This window comes from Hylobates moloch, unplaced genomic scaffold (genome assembly GCF_009828535.3).
Source record: "Hylobates moloch isolate HMO894 unplaced genomic scaffold, HMol_V3 SCAFFOLD_17, whole genome shotgun sequence".
In the NCBI taxonomy this organism is placed as follows: Eukaryota; Metazoa; Chordata; class Mammalia; order Primates; family Hylobatidae; genus Hylobates; species Hylobates moloch.
The window spans coordinates 9,325,997-9,350,160 of NW_026652292.1; the positions used below are offsets into that span (position 1 = coordinate 9,325,997).

General features: G+C 40.7%; 1 protein-coding gene across 1 annotated transcript in view; it reads left to right on the plus strand.

The window, feature by feature from the left end:
* The first annotated feature begins 6 nt into the window (after positions 1-6).
* MARCHF6 (membrane associated ring-CH-type finger 6) overlaps positions 7-24,164 on the plus strand; it is an 81,804-nt gene continuing 57,646 nt past the window's right edge. The window contains exons 1-2 of the mRNA XM_032136032.2: positions 7-296; positions 23,441-23,537. Coding sequence (XP_031991923.2) covers positions 278-296; positions 23,441-23,537 — 116 coding nt within the window. The 5' untranslated portion in view covers positions 7-277. The remainder of the gene's footprint in view (positions 297-23,440; positions 23,538-24,164) is intronic.

Here is a 24,164-nt window from a genome sequence, read left to right on the forward strand (position 1 = left end):
AAGTGACACCGCCGGTCGTTGGGGAGCTCCCGCCCCTTCCGCCTCGGCGCCCCGCCCAGGCCTCGCCCCTAGGTGTTCCCGCCCCCCCCTCCCTTGTCGCTCGCTTTCTGTCAGCCTCTCTCCCTCTCCCTCTCCCCTCTCCTTCCTCTCGCTTCCTCTCTCGCACCTGAGCGTACGCACCTGCCCGGGCCCGGCTCCCTCCTCCTCCTCCCCTCCCTCTTTCCCCGCCCGGCCGCGGGAGCCTCGTGGCTGCGTCACCGCCGCCCCCCCAGACAAGATGGACACCGCGGAGGAAGGTAAGTCGGCGACGCGCGGCGCCCGAGCCCTTGCGTCGGCGCCCGGGTTCGTGCCCCGGCCAGGTCCGCGGCGCTCGAGGTGGGCTGCCGGATCGCGGCGGGGCGGGCCCCTGGACCGTTTGCCCACCCGCTGGGCCTCTGGGCCGGGGAGCAGAAGGTGACCCTCTGCGCGCCCCCCGCCGTTTCCCGCCCGCGCCGCCGAGGGGGGCGGGGACCCTGCCGGGCAGGGCCCGGGGTCGGGACCGGGGCCTCGGGGCTGCTCCTGGCCGGCGTGGCCTCCCTCCCCGCCGTCGCGCGCTGGCCCAGAAGAGGGGGCCGCTGTCGCTGCCGCTGTCGTCCGGGGGCGTTTTCCGCACCCTTCCCCCACTGGGTTTTGTCTTTCTTTACGTCCTTCTGCCTATTGCTTGCCAGGCCCTACCCCCTCGCCACAGAACTTCTTTGTTGACTTTGAAACTTCGCGAAAAATACCCCGCCAGGTGACGGCCGAATGGAATGAGCTGACCCCTATTGAAAAGCCCGGTCCTCGGCTTGCCTGCCGCTCGAGAATCTGTTTACTAAACGGAGGGGCTCTTTTGTTGCGATCCATTTGGTTTTAAATCCTTGACATCTATAAGCAGGGTTCTGTTTGTTTTGTTTTGCGTTTGCGTGTGTTTTGGATACGGTTACATTGAACAAACTGACCCTTGTGAAATGAATACTTAAGATATAAACGTCCACACCTTATGTCTCTTCAAGCGCATTTTCTTACCCACTTGAAGGTAGTAGATTATTTTTAACCAGCTGTGTTTTTAAATGAGTGGTGAGTTTATAGAGGAAATTACTAAATTTTGCCTTTTTAAATGTTCCGGTTATCGGTGCAAATGCTTTTCTACTTTAGGTATATTTATGAGGATATAAGCGTCTTTCAATCTTATGGGTTGCGATTTTGGCGATTTTAAATGAAAATGAATTATCAAACGCCGTTATGGAGTGCAATAATGAGTGAAAAAAGTTTGATATTATCTATGTAATGAGTTGATAACGACTTATTTTTTTTTTAAGTCTTGCCTTTTATAAAAACCTCAACTGTAACGTGGCACTTGTTGTACATTCGCGTTTCATCTTCGTAAAAAGCCTGTGCAATAGGTAGGTATTATCTTTTATAAATGTGGAAATGTAGGCTTCGTTATTTTAATAGCTTGTCGAAGCTTTACACAGGTAGTAAGAGACAGATTTGAACCTAGGCATTCTGATTGCAAATAATTTCCCTTTCATTATGCCACAGTGTGTTTATTATATACACTGAGTGTAGCTAATCGCCACTGGAGACGCCTTTGGAAAAAATCGTAAAGCGAAACTGCTGAAGGTTGGGAACTATTTCTTTTTGACAGGTGGTCCTTGCGTGTAAATTTCCATCTACGTAGGTTTCACATCCTTTTAGATTCAGGTTTTAATGAGTAAATCTAGTAAGGCATGTATTTATCACAGGATAAGTATGGACGTATTATATTCAATTCTTATTCTTTTGGCCCGGGCATTGCTACTTGCATACTTTTATGGTGTGACAGTAATCTATGGTAATTCAGGAATTGCGCTTGAAGCACGTATGGAATCATGAAATATTTTCATTGTACTTCTAGTGCTTAAATATATTTTTTCTCTTGTAAAATTATAATCAGGAAAAGTATACATAACATTTATTTATTGAACACTGTTCCCTGTGTTCAATAACATGTGCTGAAGACTCAACGTGTAGTATGTGCTTTAGTAAACACTTTATATACATTTCATTTAATTCTCTCAACATCGTTAGGTAGTCGGCATTTTCATTTTACAGATGAGGAAACTGATGGTTAGTATGATTAAGTAACTTGTCCAAGATAATACAGGTAGTAAATGGCAGAGGCAAGATTCAAGCTCATGTCTGTCAGACTCTGCACTTAAATTAGATACTTATTTATGAGTGTATACTAAAAGTCCAATGTTGAAATTTGTTTTTGTCACTCCCTCTATAGGATGAATCATTTATGTAATTTGGTGGGAACTTTATTTTGCTTTATGAAATTATTAGTCATGAAATACAAGTGAATTTTAGTGCTGTATTCTCATGCCTGCTTTTGCAAAATTCCAGTTTTGAAGTCTTCTGACATTTTTACAATTAAATTTAAGTTGAAATAACACTTAAAGGAAAAGGGAGGGTTATAGAGGATTAAAAATGATAGAGCAAAGATGCCAAAAAACTAATAAAAAATTTCTATTTGTGAAATCAGTTATTACAGATTATTTCTTTAAAAAATGCAACTTAGGTTTTTTAAATCTGATTAGAAATTTTTTGGTAGGAGATATTCAAAATATGGCCAAACATAAAACTAAATTTAAAAAAAATCAGTATCACCTACTTTTGAAAACACTAATACTGTTGTGGTTCTGTTTTTTATTTATTTATTTATTTTATTTTATTTATTTATTTTTTTTCCGAGACGGAGTCTTGCCCTGTCGCCCAGGCTGGAGTGCAGTGGCCTGATCTCCGCTCACTGCAACCTCCACCTCCTGGGTTCAAGCGATTCTCCTATCTCAGCCTCCTGAGTAGCTGGGATTACAGGAGCGCGCCACCTCGCTCTGCTAATTTTTGTATTTTTAGTAGAGACGGGATTTCGCCATGTTGGCCAGACTGGTCTCGAACTCCTGACCTCAGGTGATCTGTCTGCCTCAACCTCCCAAAATGCTGGGATTACGAGTGTGAGCTACCGCTCCTGGCCGGTTCTCTGTCCTTTAAAAATATATTTTAATATTCTGAGCAAAGAGATTAAGAATGTTACAAAAACATCTACCATGCATATAGTGTGTAACTCTTCCTTTTAAAAATAGCACGTTGCTTGCTTCTGATGGTACCATATATGATAGTCTAATGCTCAGAATGTTACGCATTTGTAGTAATGCTGAGTTCCGACATGGACCTTTCATACTAATTGTTTGCTAGCTTTTAAAGATCTCTAAGGTGTCTTCAGTATTAAATTAATTTTTGTAAAATCAACAGGTTTATAGTCCATTCTCATAAATACAGGGATGGATAAATCATTCTGTGTAAATGTTATTTGTATGAGTGCAGATGTGTTATGTCAACTGCTATCCATCCTCACATTTTTAAACTTCAGAGCTCTAGGAGACCTTAGACATTTGCCCTCCTCATTTTATGGGTTAGGAGTCTGATCCTGCAATGCACTGAGATTTCTCAGTTTCAAGGAAAAATCTATCCTTTAGTCAAGGATATACTTTTTTTTTTTTTTTTTTAAGGAAAAGCACTACAATATTGGAATAGATGTTGCAAGTGTTGATGTGCAGTTCTCAAAGATAATATTAAACGTTTTGTCATAGAATGCCCACATTTTGGCTCAGTGATATAAAGCTGAGGGTTTTTTTTTTCTTTTCCATTTTGTTAAATTACTGCTTGTATTAGCACAGCATAATACAAGGTCTTAGTAATTTTATTACAGAATACCAAAGCGGTTGTTCTTTATGCTTTATGGAACAAATTCATTTGAAAAGTGTGAAGCTAAAGAGTAGTATGGTTGATCATGTTCTATATCACTATGGCAAAAATTTGAGGTAACTTAAATTTGGAAGAAATGAGTTAAAAGGATAGAAAGTTGTCAGAATCAGACAGCTAGTTCCTCTCTTTCTAGAACCACACGGTCTTCTTTGTTTCCAGAGATGTCTGCTGCATGTTTCTTACCACACATTACCTTTCACTGTTTTGGCACGCTTGTGACCAAGCGTACATTCATTTATTCGTTTAATGTTTATTGAGGACCTGTTATGAGCCAGGCACTATTTTATGCATTTGGGCTAGGCAAGGAACAATATAGAGAAAATCCTTTCTTTCATAGAGCTTACATTATAGTTATTAGCTTAAGACAAAATAAACATGTAATAAATTATATGGCATAACTAGAAGGTTATAAATGCTGTGGAGAACAGTGAATTGGGAGGGAATAAGAAGTGCCATGATATGAGGGCACGGGTTGCTGTTTTTTTTTTTTTTTTTTTTTTTTGAGACAGAGTCTTGCTCTGTCACCCAGGCTGGAGTGCAGTGGCGCGATCTTGGCTCACTAGGGGTTGCAGTTTTAAATATAGCAGTAAAGGAAGGCCTCACTGAGAAGGAGCAAAGGAGAAGGAGTTAGCCATGCAGATACTCTGGGCAGAGCATTCCAGGCAGAGGGAATATACCTATGTGAAGTGTCTAAGATGGGAGCATGCCTAGAGTGTTCAAGAAATAACCAGGAGAGCAGTGTAGCTGTAATGGAGTAAAAGAGTTGGAGAAGAGTAAGTATAATATGAGGTCAGAAAGATATGGAGCCAATGGGGAGAGAGCAGGTAGGACTTCATTGACTTTTATAGTGAGATAGGGAGCTATGGGAGGGTTTTGAGCTGAGGTGAGACATAAGTTGTCTTGATACGCAGCCAGCTTTCTGTATCTGTGGGTTTCGCATCTGCAGATTCATCCAATGTCAGATGGAAAATATTTGGAAAAAAATAGATGATTACATTTGTACTGAACATGTACAGCCTTTTTTTGTTGTCATTATTCCGCATACAATACAGTATGATGACTACATAACATTTATGTTATAATTATTCTAAGTAATCTAGAGATAATTTAAAGTACAGTTGACTCTCGAACAACATGGGTTTGAACTACGTGGGTCCACTTACACATGGATTTTTTTCTTCAATAAATATATTGGAGGCCGGGCGCGGTGGCTCACGCTTGTAATCCCAGCACTTTGGGAGGCCGAGGCGGGCGGATCACGAGGTCAGGAGATCGAGACCACGGTGAAACCCCGTCTCTACTAAAAGTACAAAAAAATTAGCCGGGCGTGGTGGCGGGCGCCTGTAGAGAGGCTGAGGCAGGAGAATGGTGTGAACCCGGGAGGCGGAGCTTGCAGCGAGCCGAGATCGCGCCACTGCACTCCAGCCTGGGCTGCAGAGAGAGACTCCGTCTCAAAAAAAAATATATATATATATATATTGGAAAAAGTTTTGGAGATTTGCAACAATTTGAAAAAACTTGCAGATGAACTGTGTAGTCTAGAAATAGTGAAAAAGTTAAAAAGTTATGTCATTAATGCATAAAATATATGTAGGTACTAGTCTGTTTTACTCACTATCATAAAATACATACAAATCTGTCATGAAATGTTAAAATTTATCAAAACTTGAACACACAAACATGTAATGGAGACTGTACATGGCACCATCCACAATTGAGAGATGTAAAGAAACTTAAAGATACAATATTAAATCGTAACTGCATGAAATTAACCATAGTGCATACTGTGCTACTATAATAATTTCATAGCCACCTTCTGTTGCTGTTGTGAGCTCAAGTGTTGCGAGTATCCTATCTACTTAAGACTTATACACACAAACATGTAATGGAGACTGTATATGGCACCATTCACAGTTGAGAGATGTAAAGAAACTTAAAGATACAATATTAAATCATAACTGCATGAAATTAACCGTAGTGCATACTGTGCTACTATAATAATTTCGTAGCCACCTTCTGTTGCTGTTGTGAGCTCAAGTGTTGCGAGTATCCTATCCACTTAAAACGCCTTATGAAGCTAATCATCTCTGCATGAGCATTTCATCTCTCCAGTAAATTGTATATGGTAAAAAGTATCTCTCTGGATTCTCTTGTATTTTTCATTGCATTTAGTGCAGTACCCTAAACTTTGAGTAACATGATGGGATCCATATGAGGTGCCACTAAGTGATGCTGGAAGTGCTCCAGGAAGCTGAAAAAAGGCATGACATTATGAGGAAAAAGTCGAATTGCTTCGTATGTGCCATAGATGTGAGGTTTGTAGCTGTGGTTGCTGGCCATTTCGGAATGATTTATCTTGTAAACAGACAGGTATCAATAAATATGGTACAGTGCTGTAAATGTATTTTCTTTCTGATTTTCTTAATTTTTTTCTCTAGCTTTACTGTAAAAATAAAGTATATAATATAGAATACAGTATATAATATTACAATACGTATTGTAAGAATACAGCATATAATACAGTATGCGATACATATAATACAGTTTATGCATTCATGGCACAATTTTATTTTTTTTGCTCCTTCTAGGCTACATAGTTCATCTGTTTTTTTTAAATTGTGAATTTCCAAAAAATTTTCCAATATATTTATTGAAGAAAAAAATCCACGTATAAGTGGACCCATGCAGTTCAAACTGTGGTGTTCACAGATCTGTACTTTAAATTATCTCTAGAGTACTCATAATACCTAGTATAATGTAATACAAAGGCTGGGTGCGGTGTCTCACACCTGTAATCCCAGCACTTTGGGAGGCAATGGCAGGCAGATCACCTGAGGTCAGGAGTTCGAGACCAGCCTGGACAACATGGCGAAACCCTGTCTCTACTAAAAATACAAAAAATTAGCTGGATGTGGTGGCAGGTGCCTGTAATCCCAGCTACTTGGGAGGCTGAGACAGGAGAATGGTGTGAACATGGGAGGTGGAGCTTGCAGTGAGCTGAGATCATGCCACTGTACTCCAGCCTGGGCAACAGAGCAAGACTCCGTCTCAAAAAAAAAAAAAAAAAAGGTAATACAAAATATTTATTAATCTACTGTTTATGTTGTATTGTTATGGTAAGGCTTCCGGTCACCAGTAGGCCATTAGTAGTTTTTGGGGAGTCAAAAGTTGTATGTGTGTGTTTTTTTTGGTTTTGTTTTGTTTTTGTTTTTGTTTTTTTTGAGACAGAGTTTTGCTCTTTTTGCCCAGGCTAGAGTACAGTGGCACGATCTCAGCTCATTGCAACCTCCACCTCCCAGGTTCAAGCGATTCTCCTGCCTCAGCCTCCCGAGTAGCTGGGATTACAGGCATGCACCACCGTGCCTGGCTAATTTTGTATTTTTAGTAGAGATGGGGTTTCATCATATTGGCTTGAACTCCTGACCTCAGGTGATCCGTCTGCCTCAGACTCCCAAAGTGCTGGGATTATAGGCGTGAGCCACCACGCCTGGCTGTATGTGGATTTTTGATTGTGCAGGAGGTCGGTGCCCCTAACTCTTGTTCAGGGGACTCCTGTATATGGAAGGACGTGCATAGGTTACTTGGAAATACTATGCTGTTTTACATAAGGGACTTGAGCATCTGCGGATTTTGGCACCTGTGGAGTTGCTGAAACCAATCCCCCAGGGTTACTGAGTCTGTCTCTTTCCTGGTTAAGACAAGTTTTTGTTTGTCTTAAATTCAAATTTCTGGAAGCTAGAATCTCACTGGCTCATGTTGGGTCAGTTGCCTGTCCTTTTAATCCAGGTAGCTGGGTGGTGGTGGGAAAGGTAATGTAAGAATAAGAATCATGACTGGCTGTGTCCGTTCTTGAGCTGGTAAGACAGTCCAAAAGGAATCTGCTACATTGCTCAATTAGAATACTTTTTAGACTGAAGTCCTGTGAGTGATTATTGCTGGGCTGTCCACTTCCAGACGCCTACTTCCCGTTTCTTCCAGGCCAGGCTTACTTTAGTGGGTTTTACTTCTCTCCTATAAAGATATGAAGATCACTTATTTTTAGTATAATACAGGTAGAACAGAAAGAATTCTTAAAAAGTGAATAGGAAGTAAGACCCCCCCAAGGGAAAACTTAATAATTCAGACTATATTTTAGAATGCTGTTGCAGTAGGCTAGATGAGATATAGGAGTTTACATTAAGGTAGAGAGGATGGAAAGAATGGAAAAGAAGAAATAGACCGAGGTAGAATTAATAGAACATAGTAATTGAGGAGGTAATATAAGGAGGAGGAGTTAAAAATGATTGATTTTTAGACTATTTCAAATGGGAATGGAAAGAGATAAGTAGTTCAGTTTTAGACATTGTTTTAGTTTGCAGGGGCTGCTGTAACAAAGTACTACAGACTGGGTGCTTAAGAGAAATTTATTTTCTCAACTCTGGAGGCTAGAAGTTTGAGATGAAGGTGTTGGTAGGCCTGGTTTCTTCTGAGGCCTCTCTCCTTGGCTTGTAGATGATTGTCTTCTGTGTCTTCATGTGGTCTTCTCTCTGTATGTCTTGATGTAGTTGTCCGTTTATGTCCTAATCTCTTCTTTTAAGGACGCTAGTCATATTGGATTAGGGCCCACTCTAAGGACCTCATTTTAACTTAATTACCTCTTTAAAGATCCTGTCTCCAAATAAAGTTACATTATGTATACATGCAGGTTAGGGCTTCAACACATGAATTACGGGGGGAGGGGGAATGCAATTCAGCCCATGATAGACATGAATTTTTTTTTTTTTTGGGACGGAGTCTCGCTCTGTCGCCCAGGCTGGAGTGCAGTGGCACAATCTCGGCTCACTGCAAGCTCCGCCTTCTGGGTTCACGCCATTCTCCTGCCTCAGCCTCTCCGAGTAGCTGGGACTACAGGCGCCCGCCACCACGCCCGGCTAATTTTTTGTATTTTTAGTAGAGACGGGGTTTCACCATGGTCTCGATCTCCTGACCTCGTGATTCGCCCGCCTCGGCCTCCCAAAGTGCTGGGATTACAAGCGTGAGCCACCGCGCCCAGCCAGACATGAATTCTTGAAGGCTTGGAAGACTGAAGCATTCCCTGTACACTTATTTTTTATAACTTCATTATAATATCTTTTTTTTTTTGAGACGGAGTTTAGCTCTTGTTGCCCAGGCTGCAGTGCAATGGCACGATCTTGGCTCATGGCAACCTCCGCCTCCTGGATTCAAGCGATTCTTCTGCCTCAGCCTCCCGAGTAGCTGGGATTACAGGCATGCACCACAGCACCTGGCTAATTTTGTATTTTTAGTAGAGGCGGGGTTTCTCCATGTTGGTCAGGCTGGTCTTGAACTCCTGACCTCAGGTGATCTGCCCGCCTCGGCCTCCCAAAGTGCTGGGATTACAGGTGTGAGCCACTGTGCCTGGCTATAATACCCTTTTTACTTTCCTGTCTCTCTTCTTCCCTTCTGTCACCTCTTAATGTATTCTGTAAAGATGGAATCAGGTTAATAAAGTATAATTTACACACAAATTTACCCTGTTTAGGGTGCAGTTCTAACACTTTTGAAATAGAATATTGGAGATTCCATGTCTTTTTTGATTACTTCCCCATTTACCAAATTTTGGGTACATGTCTACTATGTATCTAGGACCTGTGCAACAATATTTTCTGCGTGTTTCATTTCTTCATTCCAAGTCCTTGAAAAGTGTCAAGAGGCATTTCTATTGAATGGAACAGTTTGAAGAGCATTGATGTAGCTAGAGTAGTGGTTTTCAAAGCTTTGTCCCAGGACCTCTTTACATTCTTAAAATTGTGTTCCCAAAGGACTTTTGTTTATGTGGGTTTTATATATAAAGATAGATATTTACCATATTAGAAATGAAAAATGAACACAAATTATTTAGAATATTTAAAAGTAACAATAAACTCAATATATGTTAATAAATAACGTTATCTGGATTATTATAAGACAACTGGATTCTCATCTCTCCCTTTGCAGTCACTTTGTTAAATGTTTTGGTTAGCGTATATAAAAATTTGGCATCACACAGATTTATAGCTTGAAAAGGGATGAATATTTTCAGATGTTTGTATGTTCTTTGATACTATGTCAAAACTCGACAAGTGGTAGTTTCTTAATGTATCTGAAAACATGGCAATCACCTTAAAAAATTAAATTGTTAAAGTCCGTTGGTCTGATAGTGTAGGATAGAGAGTCCAGAAATAGATCCACACATACATGGACAGTTGATTTTTGGACAGAAGTGCAAAAGCAGTTGCATAAAATATAAAGGATATCGTTTTTCAACAAATGGCACTGGATAGTTGAATAGCTGTAGGAAAAAAAAAAGAACTTTGAGCTATAGCTTGTGCCATATACCAAAATTAACTCAAAAAGGCTGTTAGACCTCAATGAAAAACCTAAAACTATGAAACTTCTAGGGGAAAATATAGGAGAAATTCTTCGTAATCTTGGGTTAGACCAAGATTTCTTAGGTATGACTCCAAAAGCATGATCCATAAAAGAAGTGGATAAATCGGATGGCATCAAAATTCAGAATTTCTTTCAAAATTAGAAAGACACTGTTAACAGAATGAAGACAGGATACAGAAAATGTGTCTTATAAGGGGCTTGGAGTATATAAAAACTCTCAGAACTCAGTAATAAGAAAACAAATAACTCAGTTTTTAAAATGGTCCAAAGATTTGTATAGACACTTCACTAAAAAATACATGTACATGGCTATTAAGCATACGAAAAGATGCTAAGCATCATTAGTCAAAACCATAATGAGATACCACTTCACACCTACTAGGATGGCTATAATCAGAAAGAACAGGCAATTGTTGGTGAGCATTGTAGAAAAATTGGAACCTTCATTTGTTACTGGTGGGAATGTAAGATAGTGTGACTGATTTTGGTAATTCCTCAAAAAGATAAACTGAGTAACCATATGACCCAGAAATTTCATTTCTGGGTATATACCCAAGAGAATTCAAAAATGTATTCACACAAAAACCTGTATATGAGTTACCAGTATTATTTATAATAGCCAAATAGAAACAACCCAGTGTCCATCAACTGATGAGTGGATAAATGTGGTCTATTCATAAAATAGAATATTACCCAGCAATTCAAAGGAATTAAGTACTGATGCATGGTACAACTTGGATAAATCTCATAAACATTAGGAAAAGTGAAATAAGCCAGTCACAAAAGAACATGTTTTCTATGATCCTATTTGTGTGAAATGTCCAGAATAGGCAAATCTATATATAGAGAAATTAGTGGTTGTCTGGAACTGGGGAGAGCAGACAGAGTAGGAAGTATCCACTAATAGTTACAGAGTTTCCTTTTGGGATGATGATAATGTTCTAAAAGATTATGGTGATGGTTGCGTAACTGTAAATATACTTAATTGAAGTCTTTAAATTGGTGAACTTTATGACATATAAGTTATATCTCAATAAAATTGTTAATTAAAACTACTGTGAGATATCATTACATACCTATTAGGGTGGCTAAAATGGTAATAGAATGACTGACCATACCAAGTGTTTGTAAGGAGGTAGAGCAGTTGGAATTTTCATATACTGCTGGTGGGAGTGTAAAGTGGTACACCACTTCTTCTAGGGAGCAGAAAGCAACCTTCCAGGGTACAGGTGAGCCAAGGTTGATGTGCAGGTATGCAGAGGGAGTTGGGATATACTGTGTGTACCTGTGCAAGTCCTGGAGTGTGTTGGGTCCTCATCAGCAGGGCTGTATGAAGGTGTTCATTAAAACAAAACTACTGATGGTGTGGCAGGAGCTAGAAAACACCCCTTTCTTCTTAGATATCCCTCCAGCACCCTCTACTGACAAAGTTTAACTGTCCCAGGCAAAAATAAAAAGAAAAAAAAAAAAAAGAAAAGCTTAGGGTCCCTATCACTGAACAGGGACTGAAAGGGAGGATTTAGAGTTGAGAAGGGGATACAGGGATAACTAGCTCATTACTGCTGAAATTGTTGGAATCATTGCCTGTGCTGCTGAAGCTTGATGTTGCCCACAGCTGTTGGCAGAATCTCCACCATGACTTGCGTATCTGTTAGCAGGAGTCTGCAGTACCTGCCATTAGCTGCAACTGCTGGTTTTTAGAAACAAGTAGAAAATGGTTTCGCTGTTTCTCTGCTTCTTTTTTATTTTTATTTTTGAGATGGAGTTTCGCTCTTGTTGCCCAGGCTGGAGTGCAGTGGTGCAATCTTGGCTCACTGCAACCTCTGCCTCCCATGTTCAAGCGATTCTCCTGCCTCAGCCTCCTGAGTAGCTGGGATTACAGGCACACGCCACCACTCCTGGCTAATTTTGTATTTTTAGTAGAGACAGGGTTTCACCACGTTGGCCAGGCTGGTCTCGAACTCCTGACCTCAGGTGATCCACCCACCTCGACCTCCCAAAGTGCTGAGATTACAGGTATGAGCCACTGCACCCAGCCTCTCTGCTTCTTCTGATCTCACAGAAGTGCTTCTCATTGACAGACTCTAACAAGCCTAGTTGGCAAGGAGGCCAGAAAGTACAGTGTTTAGGCTTCCAGGACCAACAGTACAGGTGAATATTTAATTTAGTAATGATAGTAATCTGGTGAGCTAAAATAAGTAAACTTTGGGGTACATAGAGAATTGGAATTTTTTTTTTTTTTGAGACAGAGTTTCGCTCTTGTTGCGCAGGCTGGAGTACAATGGCGCGATCTCGGCTCACCGCAACCTCCGCCTCCTGGGTTCAAGCGATTCTCCTGCCTCAGCCTCCCGAGTAGCTGGAATTACAGGCATGTGCCACCACACCTGGCTAATTTTGTATTTTTAGTAGAGGTGGGGTTTCTCTATGTTGGTCAGGCTGGTCATGAACTCCCGACCTCAGCTGATCTGCCCACCTCAGCCTGCTGGGATTACAGGCACAAGCCGCTGCACCTGGCCGAGAATTGGAATTTTTAAGCTGTGTTTGCAAGACCTAATTCCCAAACCCATATATTTTGTTTATGGGTATACTCTCACCCTCAAAAAGGAAATATTTTTTGTAAAATTTGAGCAGTTAAACATTTTTTTTCTGCTTGTAATTGTAAAAGTAGCAATTAAACACTATATACTTGGGGACGAGAAAGGAAGAAAAATTACCCATGTTCTCTTCTGACCAATTACAGTGGCTATCATTTTTTTGCATTTTCTCCTTTAGGCTATGGTGTTTTTACTTAGTTGGAAATAAAGGAGTGTGGTCATTTAAAAATGTTATGTTTCTTTCCATATTAGCAAATAGTTATATATACATATATATGTATATGTATGTATATTTTTTGAGATGGAGTTTTGCTCTGTTGCCCAGGCTGGAATGCAGTCACACAATTTCGGTTCACTGCAACCTCCGCCTCCTGGGTTCAAATGATTCTTGTACTTCAGCCTCCTGAGTAGCTGGGATTACAGGCGCATGCTGCCATGCCTGGCTAGTTTTTGTATTTTTAGTAGAGTTAGGTTTTGCCATGTTGGCCAGGCTGGTTTCAAACTTCTGGACTCAAGTGATCCATCCTGCCATAGTGCTGGGATTACAGGCATCAGCCACTGCGCCCAGCCTTATATTTGCTATTTTTAGGGGACTGTATACATTCCATATAGTGAATGTGCACCATTTATATAGCTACTTCCCTATTTTGGGATATATAGGTAATCTGCAGACACTTTGAGTAATATTTTTAATATATTTTCAAAATTGTCTACTGTAATTGTAGCTACTAATTGTAAAAATTTTATTGATAATTACATATTAAACATTCCTTGTTTACTTCAGCCAGATGAACAAGGTCGACATTAACAGTTATATGTGGCATACTGCCGCAGTTATTACTTGAGACTGTCACTATGACAGTTACTGCTGCTACTACTTGAGACCGTCATTATGAGACTGAGTGAAGGGGGACAAATGTAGAAATGAAAACTTAAGACGAAAGAAACTTTTAAAGGAAGGGTCCAGGGGAAGAAAAAGAGAGCTCCCTGCTTCTAGTGAGCAAAGGCAGCAGCCTAGCTTCCACAGCCCTTCGTATTTATTGGGTAGAAAGAGCAGGGGGGAGGTGATAACGATTGGTCAGCTGCTTAATTGATCACAGGCTTCAGATGTACCTAATCACAAGAAACACTGAGCTTGGGGCATGACTGCCTTCAGCATTCCTTCTGGGTGGCATAGGCAGTTTGTCAGTTTGCCAACATTCTGCGTTTATGAGAACAGTTTGCTGTTCACTCTTAGAGCCTCCAGTGGTATACTGAGTTGATCACAACCCTCAATCTTTCGGCCTCCAACAGTTATAAATCATGTTGATGGCATATCCCTTGATATGATATAATAAAGATGCCACTTTATGTGATTTTTCCTTCCCAAAACCCATAGCCCCAGTCTGTTCGTGAATCGTGCAATTTCCAATAAACGGACATTCTACAGTATACCTGATCAGTACTCCTTAAAATTGTCAAGGTCATCAGAAACAAGGAAAATCTGAGAGACCGCCTGAACCCAGAGGAGCCCGAGGAGACATGACAACTAAATATATGTGGATCCTAGAACAGAAAAGGGACATTAGGTAAAGACTAGGGAAATCGGAATAAACTATGGATTTGAGTTAATGACAGTGTATCAATATTGGTTAAGTGTAACAACAATGTAACAAATCCTAATAAGATGTTAATAGTAGGGGATATTGTCTGCTGGGTATATGGGAACTCTGTACTCTCTTAATATTTTCTGTAAATCTAAGACTGTTCTAAAAACTAAAGTCTGTTAGTAATAAAAAGTAATCCTTTGTATATTAAATTATCACTGTTTTAACACCAGAAGTGGAGAGATTTTGAAGTCTTACATCAAAGAACTTTCAAGATAGATAATAGCTTAAGAGTTATAACATGTACCCCAAAACATAGAGTTTTATTTTTTTCCTCATACTAGGCACTTAGGATAAAATATTGAACTGTACTGTTGGCTAGAAAAACTTTGATGGAATGGGTTGACTTCCACAGTAGGCTCCAATTTGATAACCTCCTCTCATTGGTGGTGGTTTTCTTTCTTTCTTTCCCATCTCCTGGGCAATCTCCATAAGAATTTGAAAAATTACTAAGGATTTGAAGTTTTTTTTAATTAAAAAAACCACTATTGTTTATTGAGCCAAGCTCTGTGGTGGAATCTTTAAAAGGTATGCGTGTGTAAAGACATTAGGTATTCAAATACAGCAACAAAAAGTGCTACAGGATTAAATACAAATTTCCCTTTGAAAACCAGGAAGAGCTTTGCCATATTGTTTCTAAGTAGGTTTGCGTTCATAACAAGCAAGATGCATTGATTTTACTTTGGCCTGAGCAAGATTCATAATTTTACTGCATATGAGTCTGATGGGGGAGAGCCTCAATCTGCCACAGAACCTACTTCGTGGTTTAATTTTTACTAAAGGACTTTAAGCTGAGCCCTTTGTAGGCTTCACTCTCTTTTTGTAGCCTTGGCCTTGTTACTCTGTTGAGGTTTTGGGTGGTGGGATTGGAACTAGTATACAAAACAGGCTATTTTTTTGACTTTGTATGTTTGTAATAGTCGTACTTGCTTCATGTTTTTGCAAAGCTGCTAAGATTCTGTATAAAATAGGATCAGCTAAGTTATGTCGTAGTCACAAACTACTCTAAACCTCAGGAGCATAAAGCATCAAAAGGTTAATCACTTCTTGGCCAGGCACATTGGCTCACACCTATAATACTGGCAGTTTGGGAGGCCAACGCCAGAGGATTGCTTGAGCCCAGGAGTTTGAGACCAGCCTGGGCAACGTGGTGATAGTGAGACCCTGTCTCTACAAAAAATAAAGAAAAATTTAGCTAGGCATGGTGGTGTGCCCATGTAGTCTCAGCTGGGAGGCTGAGGCAGGAGGGTCACTTGAGCCCAGGAGTGTTTTTTGTTTGTTTGCTTCTTTTTGAGATAGAGTCTTGCTCCGTTGGTTGGTTGCCCAGGCTTGAGTGCAGTGGTGTCATCTCGGTTTGCTGCAACCTCCACCTCCCAGGTTCAAGCAATTTTCCTGCCTCTGCCTCGCGAGTAGCTGGTACTACGGGTGTGCGCCACCACGTTCTGGGTAATTTTTAGTAGAGATGAGGTTTCACCATGTTGACCAGGCTGGTCTCAAACTCCTGATCTCAAGCAATCTGCCCACCATGGCCTCCCAAAGTGTTGGGATTGCAGGCGTGAGCCACCATGCCCAGCCAGGAGTTTGAGGCTGCAGTGAACTATGGTTGTGCCATTGCACTCTAGCCTGGATGGCCTGGATGACAAAGTAAGGCTCTGTTTCTTTAAAAAAAAAAAAAAAAAAAAAGTTAATTTTCCAATGTGGGTGGAGGGGGAAGTGCTTTTGCTAACTGTAGTCACTGGGGAACCCAGCTTGATGGAAGCTCCATCCCTTACTGCATGCTTCCACGCCCATTGAGGCAGGGAAAATGCAGTGTGATGAATTGTGTTCATTGGCTTTCAAACACTTCTACCAAGAAGGGATACTTGTCATTGTACCTCATATTTCATTGACTAAAGTAAGTTACATGTCCATGCCTAATTTCAGAGGTGGCAGGGAAATGCAGTTTCAGCGTATGCCCAGAAAGTGGAAAGTGAGAAATATTTGGTGACCAATGCTGATGATTTCCACAGTCCCTAACAACATCAGTTTCTGCCTGGTTGGATGAAAAACATGTGCTCATTGGGTGTACACTTCAATCTACAATTTCATTAGATGACATTTTAGAGAGGGAACAAGTATTTTTTTCATGTCATCCTTCTTTCTTATTTGTTCGTTCTTCCCACATGTCTGTGTAGACACTACTGTAGAAGGCCTTTCGATTTCATTTTTCAAATTAAAGTATTTAAATACAGTAAAATTTACCTTATTTAATATCTATTTTGACAAATACATGCAGTCATATAGCCAGCACAGTCAGGGTATAAAATAGTTCCATTACCCCCCCTTGCAAATATCCTTTACCCTTTTATGGTCAACTTTGTCCCCCATTTCCAGCCCCTGGCAACTACTGATCTGTTTCTGTCCCTATCGCTTTGCCTTTTCCAGAATGTCATAAATAGAACCATACAGTATGTAGTCTTTTGAGTCTGGTTTCTTTAACTTAATATAATGTTTGAGGGTTATCCACATCATCGTTGCATGTATCACTAGTTCATTTCTTTTTATTGCTTAGTATTTTATTGTAGGGATGTACCACAGTTTATCTATTACCCAGTTGTGGAATTCTTGAGTTGGTTATTTCTAGTTTTGGGGAGTTAAGGATGAAACCATTATACATACTCACATAGGTTTTTGTGTGAACATAAGTTTTCATTTTATCAGGTTAAATATAAATAGGATTTCTGGATTGTCTGGTAAGGGTGTTTTTATTTTCATTTTTTTGCCCTTTCAATAGGTACGGGGGTATCTTACTGTGACTTTTTTTTTTTTTGAGACAGGATCTTGCTTATAAACCCAGGCTGGAGTGCAGTGGCGCCGTCATAGCTCACTACAGCCTCAACCTTCCGGGCTCAAGCAATCTTCCTGCCTTAGCCTCCTGAGTAGCTGGGACTACAAGCAGGCGCCCTCATACCCTGCTAATTTTAAAATCTTATTGTAGATATGGGGGTCTCCCTATGTTGCTCAGGCTGGTCTTGAACTCCTGGGCTCAAATGATCCTCTTGCCTCAGCCTCCCAAAGTGCTGGGATTACAAGTGTGAGCTGCCATACCTGGCGTTACTGTGATTTTTATTAAAAAATTTGATTGTGGTAAAGTATATGTAATAAAATTTACTATTTTAACTATTTTTAAGTATATACTTCAGTGGCATTAAATACACCTTGTTGTGCAACCATCACCATCTTCTTGTGATTTAAATTTGCATTTCTTGAATGACTTGAACATTTAAAATTTTTTATTCCTCTTTTGGTGAGTGTGTTCCGATCTTTCGCTGATGTTTTTTCAAACCATTTTCTTTCTTTTTTTTTTTTTACCTAACCCAGCACAAAGCTGACTTGTTTTTTTAGTTTTATTACTGTTGAGACCTTGATTAGTAAACTGGACAAAGAACTTGAACAGATAATTCACAAAGAAAGAGAACTTGGTAAACTGTGGAAATGTTCAGGTTGGCAGTAATAAAACTACTTTTTAATTCGCTGCTGTACTACCTGGTTATTTTTCATCTTTATATTTCAGTAATGTATGTTTTACTAGAGGGAGCAGTCTACCGTGCAAGTGGGAGAATATGATAAAGTTGGAGGAGCAGATAAATAGAATATTGACATTATGAAAAAAATAAAACATTCACGATAACCTGATTGCTTGATGAAGGTAGTTGTGGGGAAGAAGCATGATAAGATCAAAAGGAGAGTACTCTTGGAATTGGGAGCTAGTTTTTAATCCTCATTTGGTGCTTGGTTGATAATTACTTGGTTCTCAGTAACTGAAATAGAATTAGCTATTCTTAGATTTCCAGCCAGTTTTCTGAAAGTGTGACAGTTCAGTAATATCCTAGATCTCTTGTATACTGCCTTCTCCTTACTCTTGTGTGACCTTAGATGTGTTATATTACCCTTCTCCTTTCAACCTTAGTTTCCCAAACTATGAGATTGTTATTGAGGGGAGTAAATGACAGAATACATTCTGAGTGCTTAGAACTGTGTGTAGAGATGGTAGGTGTATTAGTCTGTTTTCATGCTGCTGATAAAGACATACCTGAGACTGGGCAATTTACAAAAGAAGGAGATTTATAATGGACTTACAGTTCCCTATGGCTAGGGAAGCCTCACAATCATGACGGAAGGCAAGGAGGAGCAAGATCAGTCACAGGGATGGCAGCAGGCAAAAAGAGAGAGCGAGCTTGTGTGAGGGAACTCCTGTTTTTCAAACCATCAGATCTCGTGAGACTTATTCACTATCATGAGAACAGCATTGCAAAGACTTGCCTCCATGATTCAATTACCTGGGTCCCTCCCACAACACGTGGGAATTCAAGATGAGATTTGGGTGGGGACAAAGCCAAACCATATCAGTAGGTAATGAAATAAAGGGTAGTTCTTAACTGACGTCAAAGTAACAAATGAATGTTGTGCTTTTTTACACCTTTTTTTTCTTTGAAGCAGTGGCTAGTCTTTTAAAACGCCTTCGTTAAAGTTTCTAGTACATTATACCAAATAGAAATTAAAAGACATACAAGGAGCTGCTGGCTGGCGTCTATAAATCCCAGCTATTCAGGAGGCTGAGACAGGATGATTGCTTAAGTCCAGGAGTTTGAGACTAGCCCGGGCAACATAGTCAGACTCCATCTCCTAAAAAAATTAGCCGAATGTGGTGGTGTGCTCCTGTAATGCCCACTCCCCACAGATATTTCAAAATAGTAATTTTTATTGCTGCCAATGTGAGTGGGCCAAAAAAAAAAGAGACATAGAGACATGGAAGATCAAATGCCAATTAATTACTTAAAATTAATTTTGAGAATATGAAAACATCATTTTGGATTTTGATGCTTTCTGCTCCATAATGGAGCGGAAAATTAATTTTCATTTTCCTTATATTCGTTTTTCTCCTAAGACCCAACTGAGGGGGGAGAAAACCCACAGCATCTTAAAGATCTTTATTCTTTTATCATGTCTGTGTACAATTGTTAGTGGATATAATGCTTTATGAAATGTGGTCATTTCAGTAGTTTTATAAAATATGTTTTGACTTAAAAGCATGTAGCAATAGTGATCATTAATCCATTCATTAGAATTTTTTATACTTCATTATACAATTGACTCTGTGAAAATAGATACTAGGGAGATTTTAAAGAGTTATTAATACTGCTTAGAAATAATGATATGTTAGAATTCCCTTTAGGATTATTTTTTTTCCCCACTTGAGACCTAACCTGTCATTGTTTTCATATAATCCAAACCACTTAAAGTAACAAATGGATTAATGCACTTGTTCTTCCTCTTGACGAACTCCTTGAAGAACAATTTTGGAAGTATTTATTAATTTGCTCTAAAATAACAACACTCATTATGTGTTAATATAAATACTATTTTTCGTGAAAATAACTATTCCAAACTCCCAAAATTGATGAGGAAAGTGGATTTTATATTTGCCAATCTTTTTAATACCTATTTTAATGAGAAGCAGCTGGGTCTTTTCATCTCTAGCCGCAATCATTCTATTGTCTCATATAGCCTCTAGAAAATACCACTGCAAACTGGCAAGACAATAAGTGAAAAAGAAGTCTTAGGGGCTGGGCATGGTGGCTCACGCCTGTAATCCTAGTGCTTTGGGAGCTGAGATGGGAGGATTGCCTGAGGCCAGGAGTTAGAGGTTACAGTGAGCTATGGTGGTGTCACTGCACTCCAGCCTGGGTGACGCAGCAAGACCCTGTCTCTTAAAAAAAAAAACAACAGCAACAAAAAACTTAAGTGTTACTAGGATAGTAGTTGTGTCTTTTCATTCTCTGAGTGAGCAACTTGGGATCCCAGTTCTCTTCTCTAGGCCAAGCAGAGCCCTGGGGCTTGATTTTAGAGTTGTTGGGTTTGCTTAGTATCTTGTTTGTTGGTTTGTCATTCAGAAGGACAGGGCTCTTCTGAAAAATCAGTGCCCTAATTCATGTGTGTGTCTACATCCTTCTAAGTGGAGATCCATGTCTCTCTCCCCACTCCACCTGTCCTGTTCCACCATTCACTAGCTGGCCATCCACTTGGAGTGAGCAGTGCTTCCTGTGGGTGAGTGTGCCCTCAAGTTTGCCACTGCTTTGGTCCCGACCACAGCTTTCTCAGGCCACATAGGGCTAGGTTGCTTAGGTGGCAGTGTTTGTATCATGGAATGAGCCCACCAAGTGACCAATTGCTGTACCCACGTGGATATCACTCCACCTGTTGTCCTTGCATCTCACAGGCAGCAGTGTGCCAGCGGGACTATCTTTGCCATACCCCAGGCCATAGTCAATGGCCAACCCGTCACGATGTTCCTGGAGGGCAGCGTCCCACGGGTGGGACACCGTTTGTCATGCTGTGGCTGCTATACCCTACTTCCTACTTGCACAGCCATCTGAATGTGGGCTAGGGATCCCAGACCCTATGCCTGGGATCTGTACATCCACACTTGCACCCACCCTCCCTGGTAGATCCTACAGTAGTAGCACATGCCAGTCTCAAAAGTTAATCCACGGTGTTGTTGTGAATGGCTGGATGAGGGTTCAGCTCCTATATAGATAACTGGTTATTGTAGAACTGATCCACACTTGCGGCTCCAGTGACTCTGGTGATTCTTGGTAACCTAGATCAATCACATTTTCTCCCCACCCCCGCCATGGCCCTGTCACTCTTAGGTGGCAGTTGTAGTGCCTACTGAGGCAACCACTGTGACCAAGAATCTTAATAGGGAATCTCAATTTGGTTCTGCAGAGAGAGAGCCTGATAAATTAATACCCTATCTAAAGAATGCAGCAGGCGCACAAATTACCCACTCCCAACTCTGGAGGATAGTGATTAAAACAACATAGAACTCTTTCAAGGCCCTGTAGTTGGAAAGAGTCCAGTTTAAATCCTTTAAAGAGGATCTGTTGCAGGACAAGCCTGGTGCTGGCAGCCATGGTAATCCCACTTTCAATGTGGTGTGCTGAATTCCTGGCAGTTAAAATGCTTGTTTTTGGATCTTAACATGCTGCCGGGGTCCATTGCAAGAAAGTCCATGCTTCTTGTCTTTTGGTACCTTATGGGCTCTTCTTCCCTGAGTTTCCCTGGAGCTGAAGTGTGCACTTGAAGAAAAAGTGTTCAAAGTAGCATGGGCTGCCTGGATACTGCTGGTGGGAATCATGGAATGGGAGCGTGGTTCTGTTTTGTTTGTGTCAGAACTTTGAGGAAGCTGATTAAGCAGGGCAGTTGGGGCATTAGTATTGCACCGCTAGGACTCAAATTCTGGGCCAGTAATAAGACTGATCAGAGTGAAAGCTTTTGCCAAGGATGTTTTCATTAACCAAGAATGAAGGTGAAAGTGGGAAGTTTAAAGATGTTCAGGTCCTGTGTAGTTATGAACATAAATGTGATGTTGACCACTGCATTAATGCCCATGACCCACTAGCAGCTTCCAGGAAACCAGAGCCCTTTGGGTCATGGTAGGGGGAAGGTCTGTGTTCATAGCTGAAACCTTTTCAAAGGCAACAGCAGTAGAGACAGCTTAATTTGACTGAACACGAGCAACCTTACCCGCTTCCAGCACAGACAGGATTGTCCCATTGATAGTTATTCTGTGGGTGGGGGTGCATGGCTTTTCTACTTGATAAAGAGATTTGACTAGTAGTTAATCGATAACCAGGGAGACTAGCATGCTAACCAGTTAGGTGAGCATTCGGCATCCCCCAATTTAGACAAATGGCACTCAGCCGTCTGAGATTGAGCAGTTAGGCTCTGGATCGCCCAACTGGTTAGCACACTAAGTAACCAGATAGAGCTCTCCACTAGCCTAGAAAAGGCATGCATCCCCACCCACAGAAGAGTAGCCACAGGCCTGTGATGCTCTTAAATGCCACACTCTTAACCACGCACCACACTGCTCTCGGCATGTGCTCACTTGAATCCAATGGATGCCAGAGACCTGTTAAGTCCATTAGTGATGGGGATCGGGATTGTAGTAAGTCCTCGTTAAGGAAGAATTCCCCGTGAGAGAGCAGGCCGAAAGTGTGCCTTAAGTTTCTGCCCGTTCTCCCTCCAATAGGCCACTAGGGATTGGCTCTTGGCCCTGATGGATAGCTGAGAACAGTCTAAAATAAAAGTTGTAACCAGGGTTCCCTAAGTGGACTCGGGTAGGAGCTTTAGAGCCAGAGTGCGAAGGATCAGTCGCGGTTCCTCTGCCATCGTGCTGCTTCGGGGCCACTCCAGGCAGAAGGACAGACGAATGTGCCCCTAGAGTCTTGTAGTGCTGGGCATGAGGGGTGGGCTGCAGTCCAAGGACCCCTTAGCACTGTCCCTTCTGCTTAAGGTGGCTTCCAGCTCATCTCTCTGTGGCCTGGTGCCTTTGTGGCTTTGGGATATCCCCTCCCCCTACCAACCCTTAGAGTGTGTGTGTGTGTGTGTGTGTGTGTGTGTGTGTGTTTCTGTGTTTCTGTGTCTGTCTACCTCACACTCTTGTGGGATGGGGTGACACGAAAAGCATGTCTTCTAACTGCTGTTATTGTGGTGAGTCCTCAGATGTGTTTTGTGGAGTTTAGGCTGTTAGGACTTTAAACCGTTAAATTGTTAAGACTGGAGTTTAAAACTGTTAGGATGCTAATGGTGACCTGATTTTACATATTTTTATTATTTGTTGTGGAGAGTGCAGTTTTAAATAAAAACATCTGTTTCTCTTATTTTCGGCTTTGGTTTATTTAAAATCTGTCATACAGAGGAACAACTTATCTTTTAATACATTATTTAGGAATTTTTTAGTTTTAGATATACACTTGAATAGCAACTTAATCACAACTTTCCGTTCAACATACTATTAATGTTTTGTCAAGTGATAGATCCTTGCCTTAATGTCCAATATTTTGGTTTGTGCTTGTTTCTTGTTTTTTTAAAAAAGTTATAACCAAAGGAAATTCAAATTTCCTTTTTCATTGGCAGACATATGTAGAGTGTGTCGGTCGGAAGGAACACCTGAGAAACCGCTTTATCATCCTTGTGTATGTACTGGCAGTATTAAGTTTATCCATCAAGAATGGTAAGTCATACTTTTAGAAAGTTGTGTAAGTCTGAGCTTCAGTTTTGTCATGTATACAGTAACGGATCATTTCAATGTACTTTCTCTGTAATTATTTTTAAAATTTTTATTGTATTGTCCTGAGCACAGGAAACTAAAAAAGCCCTTTTATTGTAAAAATTCGAAAATTTGGAAAAGAAATTATCCATTAATTCTTAATACCATGGCTGTTATTTTGGTGTATCCTCTTCCAGGTACACGTAATTACCCATTATTTGTTTCTACCATGGAGAGCTTATTTTGTTCTGTGAAAGTGGTACGATTTTCTAGTTTTGCTTGGCATAATAGTAGCTTACATTTATGAAGTACTTTTTGCCAAGAACTGTTCTTAGTGTTTTGTACATCTCAACTCATTTTTAATCCTTATAAGAAAACTGCGATGAGGTGGAGTATTGTTATTATGCAGATGAGGAAATTGAAGCATGGGAAGGTTAGATAACTTGTCCTAGGCTACATAGCCAGCCAGTTAGTGGCAGAACCAGGATTCAGACCTAGCTAGCAGGTACCAGTATTCTCAGACCAGGATTAAAACTGATGTTGATGCTTGGAGATTCTTTCATGTTCATTTTGCTTTGAGGAAATTACAGT